This window comes from Entelurus aequoreus, linkage group LG01 (assembly GCF_033978785.1).
Source record: "Entelurus aequoreus isolate RoL-2023_Sb linkage group LG01, RoL_Eaeq_v1.1, whole genome shotgun sequence".
NCBI lineage: Eukaryota > Metazoa > Chordata > Actinopteri > Syngnathiformes > Syngnathidae > Entelurus > Entelurus aequoreus.
Genome location: NC_084731.1, coordinates 98,946,181 through 98,956,072, shown reverse-complemented (window position 1 = coordinate 98,956,072; position 9,892 = coordinate 98,946,181). Strand labels below are relative to the sequence as shown.

General features: G+C 38.8%; 1 protein-coding gene across 1 annotated transcript in view; it reads left to right on the top strand.

The window, feature by feature from the left end:
* Positions 1–3,953, top strand: part of LOC133660016 (transmembrane protein 182-like) — a 9,584-nt gene extending 5,631 nt beyond the window's left edge. The window contains exon 5 of the mRNA XM_062063037.1: positions 3,315–3,953. Coding sequence (XP_061919021.1) covers positions 3,315–3,589 — 275 coding nt within the window. The 3' untranslated portion in view covers positions 3,590–3,953. The remainder of the gene's footprint in view (positions 1–3,314) is intronic.
* The last annotated feature ends 5,939 nt before the right edge of the window (positions 3,954–9,892 follow it).

The following is a 9,892-nucleotide window of genomic DNA, read 5'->3' as shown; positions in this document are numbered from 1 at the left end:
CGTAAGTTCAAACCCCGGCCGAGTCATACCAAAGACTATAAAAATATGACCCATTACATCCCTGCTTGGCACGCAGCATCAAGGGTTGGAATTGGGGGTTAAATCACCAAAATGATTCCCGAGCGCGGCCACCGCTGCTGCTCACTGCTCCCCTCACCTCCCAGGGGGTGGAACAAGGGGATGGGGTCAAATGCAGAGGGTAATTTCACCACACCTAGTGTGTGTGTGTGTGTGAGACTATCAGTGGTACTTTAACTTTACTGAAACGAACTGATACACACAATTGAAACGCTCTCACCCACACTACTGAAACACTCTCATATGCACAAGAAAAACGCTCTTATATGCACTACTGGAACGCTGCTTTACACGCTACTGAAACTGAGAGCTTTTTGTTTATGTGTATGAGAGAATATTTTTTCAGATGTTTATGTAAGTGTTTCAGCAGTGTGCATGAGAGAATTTCAGTAGTGTGTGTGAGAGTGTTTAAGTAGAATGTGTTGGTGAATATTTTTTCAGTTGTTTATGTGAGAGCGTTTCAGTAGGTAATTCTGAATAATGTCCCCTCATAAATTCCCACCAATAGAGTATAAACTAGGGATGTCCGATAATGGCTTTTTGCCGATATCCGATATGCCGATATTGTCCAACTCTTTAATTACCGATACCGATATATCAACCGATATATACAGTCGTGGAATTAACACATTATTATGCCTAATTTGGACAACCAGGTATGGTGAAGATAAGGTACTTTTTTAAAAAATGAATCAAATAAAATAAGATAAATAAATTAAAAACATTTTCTTGAATAAAAAAGAAAGTAAAACAATATAAAAACAGTTACATAGAAACTAGTAATTAATGAAAATTTGTAAAATTAACTGTTAAAGGTTAGTACTATTAGTGGAGCAGCAGCACGCACAATCATGTGTGCTTACGGACTGTATCCCTTGCAGACTGTATTGATATATATTGATATATAATGTAGGAAGCAGAATATTAATAACAGAAAGAAACAACCCTTTTGTGTGAATGAGTGTAAATGGGGGAGGGAGGTTTTTTGGGTTGGTGCACTAATTGTAAGTGTATCTTGTGTTTTTTATGTTGATTTAATAAAAATAAAAAAAACAAAAAAAAACGATACTGATAATAAAAAAACAGATACCGATAATTTCCAATATTATATTTTAACGCATTTATCGGCCGATAATATCGGCAGACCGATATTATCGGACATCTCTAGTATAAACCTGTAGAATGTGTACTATTGAATCATTCTGAACCAATTCTTATCTTCGAAACTGAGAATAGTCATCGATTGAAAACCTGCTCAGTGGCTTTGTGGTCATAGTTTCTGCCCTGAGTTCGGTAGGTCGTAAGTTCAAACCCCGGCCAAGTCATACCAAAGACTATAAAAATATGACCCATTACATCCCTGCTTGGCACTCAGCATCAAGGGTTGGAATTGGGGGTAAATTCACCAAAATGATTCCCGAGCACGGCCACTGCTGCTGCTCACTGCTCCCCTCACCTCCCAGGGGGTGGAACAAGGGGATGGGGTCAAATACAGAGGGTAATTTCACCACACCTAGTGTGTGTGTGACTACCAGTGGTACTTTAACTTTACTGAAATGATCTGATACACACAATTGAAACACTCTCACCCACACTACAGAAACACTCTCATATGCACAAGTAAAACGCTCTTATATGCACTACTGAAACGCTGTTATACACGCTACTGAAACTGAGAGCTTTTTATTTATGTGTATGAGAGAATATTTTTTCTGTTGTTTATGTAAGTGTTTCAGCAGTGTGCATGAGAGAATTTCAGTAGTGTGTGTGAGAGTGCTTCAGTAGTGTATGTGAGAGCGTTTTAGTGGAGTATATAAGAGTATCAAGGGTTGGAATTGGGGGTAAATTCACCAAAATGATTCCCGAGCGTGGCCACCGCTGCTGCTCACTGCTCCCCTCACCTCCCAGGGGGTGGAACAAGGGGATGGGGTCAAATGCAGAGGGTAATTTCACCACACCTAGTGTGTGTGTGTGAGACTATCAGTGGTACTTTAACTTTAATTCATTGATAGGAAAATGACTTTGAAATATAACAAGCGCGTCTTTTCAACGACTCTTTAAAACAGTGGTCCCCAACCACCGGTCCGTGGACCGATTTGGCCGCGGCCGCACAAGAAATAAAAAAAATAAAAATAAAAATATATATATATATTAGAGATGTCCGATAATATCGGCCGGCCGATATTTTATCGGACGATAAATGCTTTAAAATGTAATATCGGAAATTATCGGTATCGTTTTTTTTATTATCGGTATGGTTTTTTTTTTTTGTTTGTTTGTTTTTTTTGGGGTTTTTTTTATGAAATCAACATAAAAAACACAGGATACACTTACAATTAGTGCACCAACCCAAAAAACCTCCCTCCCCCATTCACACTCATTCACACAAAAGGGTTGTTTCTTTCTGTTATTAATATTGTGGTTCCTACATTATATATCAATATATATCAATACAGTCTGCAAGGAATACAGTCCGTAAGCACACATGATTGTGCGTGCTGCTGCTCCACTAATAGTACTAACCTTTAACACTTCATTTGACTAATTTTCATTAATTACTAGTTTCTATGTAACTGATTTTATATTGTTTTACTTTCTTTTTTATTGAAGAAAATGTTTTTAATTTATTTATCTTATTTTATTTTATTAATTTAAGAAAAAAACGGACCTTATCTTCACCATACCTGGTTGTCCAAATTAGGCATAATAATGTGTTAATTCCACAACTGTATACATCAGTATCGGTATCGGTTGATATCGGTATCGGTAATTAAAGAGTTGGACAATATTGGAATATCGGATATCGGCAAAAAGCCATTATCGGACATCCCTAATATATATATATATATTTTTTAAAATTAAATCAACATAAAAAACACAATATATACATTATATATCAATACAAATCAATACAGTCTGCACGGATACAGTCTGTAAGCACACATGATTGTATTACTTTATGACAAAAAAAAATACTTTTTTTTTTTTACTACCCCCCCGCCCCTCTCTTCCCCCCCGGTTCCATGGGACATATTTTCAAGCATTGACCGGTCCGCAAGTACAAAAAGGTTGGGGACCACTGCTTTAAAAGACCCAGCTCCCTTTCATAGAGTCATAAAGCCTGTATTCACCGGAAAACTTATTTCTGTCGTTGTTGTGAATGCAATGCAAGTTTGCACACTTATTTAAAAATATCCTCTGGTTCAAAGTCTTTTTGTCTTTCCCCTGTCCGCTAGGTGTCAGCATGCTGGCCGTGGTTCTCATGTATCTGATGTGGGTCCAGGTTCTGGACACCCTGGAGGAGTTTGCCCTTTGGCAGCGTGTAAGCGGTCGCCCGGCCTTCCACCTCAGCGTCCAGCACGGTCCGTCCTTCTTCCTGGCGCCGGTGGCCTCCTTCTTCTGCCTGCTCTCTGGCCCGCTCTTCCTCGTGCTGGCACAGAGCGCTCGCTCTTTAGAGCAGCACCACCAGGACAAAAGACCAGAAGCTCCAATGCTTGAAACTGACCTGTAAGTCTAATGTCCATGCTCGTACAGTCTCAAAACTTACACACACACACACACGTCCATGCCACATCTCAATGCGTATAAAATAAACCAGATGATCCCTCTGACCTTCATCAGTGAGGATAATTGAAATACCTAATTTGAAAGTTTTTTTTGTTTTTTTTAATCTAATGATTAGACCCGCTCTTCCTTTATTGTAATTGATGAATGGCGTTCGACAGAAGTGCTGAAAAGAAAGCTGTCTAGCTGGAATGTGCACATGAGCTGGACATCAGAGAGACGCTCGGGTCACAGGCACGGAGATAATAAATGAGGCTGTCACAATCCATTTCCTGACAGGGAGACACATTTACGCAACCGCCGCTAGAGAGGAGTGTTGTCTCGTAATAGCCTTCTCTCAGTGACGAGCAGTAAAGCAAATGGATAGTCAAATACAAAATATCAATATTTGTCCATTGGACTGCACTGCAAAAAGTCAGTGTTCAAAAAGAAGAAAAACAAGTACAAAATGAGGGGTATTTTATTTGAACTAAGCAAAATGATCTACCAATAGAACAAGAAAATTTGGCTTGTCAAGACTTTCCAAAACAAGTAAAATTAAAGCTGCAAGCAGCGTTGGTCGGGCCCGCATATTTGGCAGGTGCTAGTTGCTGAAGGATGTCAATCTATGAAATGTAGGTCTAAGTGAGACCTACATAGAGGTTTTTGTTTCATGTCTCTAAGACGTTCCTACCGGAAGTTACAAGCAGTTTTGTCTGTTTTCCTCTGAGGAGCAGTTTTGTCTCTGTTTTATTCAAAAATTGCGCTAGAGCGCAATTTTGAGTTCGGTTTTTTTATTAGATCGCAATTTCCACCAGTCTTGATGTGTGTGAAAAGTTTGGTGAGTTTTGAAGTATTTTAAGGGGGTCAAATTACAGCTCAAATAGGCAAAAATGAGTCTTTTTAGTCATCTTTTGTCTTGAAGGGGAAATTGCCAACTTCCTGTTGGTTTTTGCCCGAGGATGTGTAATTATGAAATGTAGGTCTAAGTGATACCTACATAGAGGTTTTTGTTTCATGTCTCTACGACCTTCCTAGTGGGAGTTACAGGCAGTTTGTTTTTGTTTTTCCCCTACGGGACGCTAGAGCGCAATTTTGATTTTTGGGGTTTGGTTTTTTGACTAAAGTGTTGTGTACACGTTTTTGATGTGTGTGTAAAATTTGGTGAGTTTTGAAGCATGTTGAGGAGGGCAAAGTAGTGCGCAAAGCTGCGGAATAATAATAAAGAATAATAATAATAATAAAACCTTACAAATTCAATAGGTCCTTTCGTCCCATTGCAAAAGGACTCCCTTTGGGATTCCTTTGATAATCGGCCGTGCGGGCCCTAATTAGCTAACCTCAATGAACCCAGAAATACCTTAAAATAAGTATATTCTCACTAATAACAAGTGCACTTTCCTTGGTAGAAAAAAAAAAGACCTGTTTGCCCAATATGTTGAAAAATATTCTTAAATGAAGTAAATGCTAGTGCCATTATCTTGACATAATATGCGCTCGGCATTACATTTCTTGAAACCAGCAAACTTATACTAAAAACTAATGTATTGTTCTTAATGGAAAGGCAACAAGGCAAGCGCTTGTTACTCTCGGGGTCTCCTAGCCGCTCAGGCAAATCATATGGTCTAAAAATGCATTTTTCCATGGATAACATGACATCATCGCGCCAAGTGCGTGCTCTTTCAGTCAATTAGCGCGCATATATACAGCCCGGCCCCCGGCCAAAACATTTTTTACTGTAATTTTGAGGAATTTCTCTGAATGTGCATGAACTATTTCTGTTTAAAATTGTTAGAAATGTCAAATGTTAAATGTATAAATATTAACTGTCCGTTTACTGTACTGTGCCAACTGTACTACTATATGAGTACGTATTTTCTATTGTTTCATTAAAAAAAAAAAAACAGCAAAGTCCATTTGGCTGTCATCTGTTTTAATTATGAGACACAATTGTGTCAATCAGGATTTTTTTTTCATGCTTGAAATAAGAAATGATGACTTTAAAAAAGTAGTTTTATACTTGTGAGTGTTGATGACACAGCTTTGCAACAGTTGATATTCTAGTTTCAAGCATGTTTTACTCAATATAGGTCATCAAATCTCAGCAACAAGCTGTAATATCTTACTGACATCATTTAGGACCAAAACACTTAAAACAAGTAAAACACCCTAACATCAAATCTGCTTAGTGAGAAGAATTATCTTATCAGACAGAAAATAAGCAAATATCACCCTTATTGGAGATATTTCATCTTACTTAGATTTCAGTTTTTGCAGTGTCTTATAAAATGTATTTTTTATATTACATTACAATTTAGGGGTGTCCCGATTCAATGTTTTCCACTTTTAATACGATACAGATATTGGAGCCCTGTGCATTGGCCGATACTGATATCAATCCAAAACGAGATATTCATTTAGTTTATTATTTTGTAGTGTGGAATGTTACAAAGTTCTTGACAAAGTGAAATTAGTCAAACTGAGAAGAAAGTATGAAAAACAATAACTTATTATTGTTATTTAATATTATTAAGGGGCGGCATAGCTCGGTTGGTAGAGTGGCCGTGCCAGCAACTTGAGGGTTCCAGGTTCGATCCCCGCTTCTGCCATCTTAGTCACTGCCGTTGTGTCTTTGGGCAAGACACTTTACCCACCCGCGCCCAGTGCCACCCACACTGCTTTAAATGTAACTTAGATATTGGGTTTCACTATGTAAAGCGCTTTGAGTCACTAGAGAAAAGCTCTATATAAATATAATTCACTTCACTCTACCGTCTGGAATGGACTCATGTGGTCTTTAGGTTGAAGTGGAGTACAAATTGTATTTGGTGACATCTAGTGGCCACAATAGTACAGGGAGTTAAGTCAATGACACATGTTTGTTACTGGTTACTTTCTCATACGCTTATGCCCGAGAAACCGTGTATGTGTAAGTAATACACAACTATAGTTATTTTGATACTGATTTATATTGACAAATGTTGTGTTTGTGACTGCAATTTTATACAATTAAGAACACCTTTTACGTAATTGTGGGCTATTGTGTGCTTAGGTGTTGAGTAGCTGCTGGCTTCAAGTAGCACGTGGCCAGTGTTTGGAAAATTACTTTTAAAGAGTAATGACTTATAGTTACTTGTTACTTTACCAAAGAAGTAATTGAATTAATAACGAATCAACGGCACATGTCACGGAGCAGTTTCAGAAAAGTAATACATTAAGACATACATTTTAAAATGCGTAAAAGAGAACTGTAAAACAAACAATTAAGATTTACACCTTTTAAAAACACAGGCACTGCGCAAACGTCTCACGCTGTCTTTCCCTCGGGATAGAACGGAAGGCTCCAAATGGAGGTAGTGAAGAGAGTTTCAATTTCGTTTGTAATGTTTTCCATTGAAGTAAATAAATTAACTCTTACTATGTTTTGCATATGGTGAATGTTCATATTCATCTTGGAGAAAGCAAACCACCAAGTTTAATTAAATAGTGGTATTTCAGTTTGAGCACATAAGATAAGGCCCCTTAGTTTTGACATTTGCAGGTGGATTGGATCACTTCTCGTAGGAAAGAGGCACTAATTGGGACTTCGGAATGCAAAAGTGATAGCCCTATCCTTGAGAAGAGACTACCTGTCTGGCTCAACACCGAAATTTAAGTTGTGACTTCCAGACACTTACACACAAACATCTCCTTTTATGGTCAGGATGTGCTCTCCTGACTTAGCACACACACACAGAGACAGGAAGGAGAAATATATAAAACTGATGTTCTGGCTTCTCCAAGTTAGGAGTGCCTCATTTTTCTTGACCTGACCTCCTCCAGGAACTGCAGTCCTGTATAATGACGCTCGCTTGTAATAATCTGGCCCGCCGAACATTCCCAAATATTTTTTTTTAGATCTTTAAGATCGAAAGTGTAGCTGCCATTATGATCTGCAGTGATGTTTTCTAATTACTGTAAGTCTTGAACTATACAAAGTATTTCAATGGTTGGAATCTGCGCTTTTGCACTATATACTACTATGGGAATCTAAGTCACAGCAGCTCAGACGAGGCACCAAGCAGTGTGGGTGGGGAGCGTTTCCACAGAGTGTTTCCAGTTTAAAAGAGAAAGTAAGCAGATATTAACAGTAAATGAACAAGTAGATTAATAATTGATTTTCTACCAATTGTCCTTAATAATTTGTACAAAATAATAGTGTTGCGTTGACCAGCTCTTCCTCCCAGGGATTTTAAGCTGCTGGTCACTCCCAAATTCTTAAATGGCACATAAACTGAAGTTTAAATTCATCACCAGGCAGTAGTTGGTATTTTGTGGTTTATTCTCAAAGCTTTGATGACAAACGTGAGACCAAATCCAGTACAGAAGCGTTCCCTCGCCCAGTCTAGATCGATCTCCCCCCAAAACCACGGAAGTCCTGTGTTCTTCCCTCTGTCCCTCGCTCCCACCCTCGTTGTTTAGACTACTCCTTGAGTTATCTCTACACCCTGCATTCCACTGCTAGAAGGCCGACACATTACTTTGCAGACTAGAACGAAGGAAGAATACTTGCTATTTTGTAATATGACTATGGAAGTAAAGAAGTAACACTTAAATATGGATATTTGTAAAAAATCTCCTTCCATCAATAGAAAAATAAATGACACAATATTTTACTGCATATGTCAGCAGACTAATTAGGAGCCTTTGTTTGTTTACTTACTAATAAAAGACAAGTTGTCTAGTACGTTCACTATTTTATTTAAGGACAAGCTTGCAATAATAAACATATGTTTAATGTACCCTAAGATGTTTTTGTTAAAATAAAGCCTGTAATGCAAATTTTTGTGGTCCCCTTTATTTAGAAAAGTATCGAAAAGTACCGGAAAATGTCTAAATAATTTTGGTGCCGGTACCGGTCCCAAAATATTGGTATCGGGACAACACTAGTTAATTGTCATGATCCGTGGTCCGGATCATGTTTTTGTTATGTTCTGTTAGTTTTGGACTCTTTTAGTTCCTGTTTGACACCTGAGTTTGTTTTAGTTACCATGGCTACTTATGATTTTCACCTGCCTCTGGTGTTCGGGACGCGCACCTGCTGCTAATCAGAGGACTATTTAAGCCTGCCTTTGCCAGTCAGTCGTCACTAGTTGTTTGTCTCATGCCTTGCCAAGTAAGTCTTGCTAGTTTCATGCCACAGTTCCCTGAGTGTTCCAGGCCATAATTTATGCTAAGTGTTTGCTTCATGCTCTCGTCACGTCTCTTGTCTTCTAGTCCGTGCTAAGTATTTAGCTGCAAGTGCGATCGGCACCTTGTTCCTTTGCCTTGTTTTCCGTTTTTTGTACCTCTTTGAGTTTTGTTCAAGATTAAATCATGTTCCTACCTGCAAGTCCTGTCCTGAGTCGTCCGTTTGCCTACCTGGGAGAACGACCCCGCAGTAAGCGAAAACCACATCGTGACAGTTAATAGTAATAAAGTGTGAATTCATTATGAAGTGTTGATGTAGCAAGCTACTTTTGCCGTGTAGCTTGCTACTATTCTCTGGGGGCTTAGCTACATTTAATCCAGAGATACTGGTCGTTTAGTTGACTACATTTTCCAAGTAGCTTGCCCGTCACTGGTTTTCAGACTTAATCATCAGGAAAAAAAAATCTGATTATTTGAAAATAAAATCTTTACCTGTAGTGACTTATTGTCTTCTTTTCCCTGCTAACATCTCAGTAAGAAACACATATTACTGCATTCATTTAAATGGCATCCGAGGCAGCTTCGTAGTGTGGAACACCGTGAGAGTAAGTGATAATTAACTCATGTATATCTTTTCCTCGTCATAAAAACACTATTGTATTTAGTTTGGTGCAATTTGAAGAGATGAGGGGTCGTCGTGGAAGCTTTACAAGCTGATAATTGGAAAAAAGGCAAGAGGCGTGAGCAAGGATCCTGTGATTCTCCATCCCTTCCTTGTATTAATCTGGCGTGTGAACTAGGCGAGTGTAATTACACCTGAGCGTGTCACAAGCACTTGCCATGCTTGAACGTCTCCGTCACCCACCCCACCCACGCGGCGTGCGCCGTGGGGCTCCTGAAGGGCGTCACAAGTTGCCTGCTGCTGTCATTCGTTGACATTCAGTGTGATGACCTGGATTCATTGGCGCTGCGGAAAATAAACAAGAATAATCACGATACCTGCAAAACACACTTAGACTTACACTTAGACTTAGACTTACTTTGTTGATCCACAAGGGAAATTGTTCCACACAGTAGCTCAGTTTCAAATGATAGAAAGGGT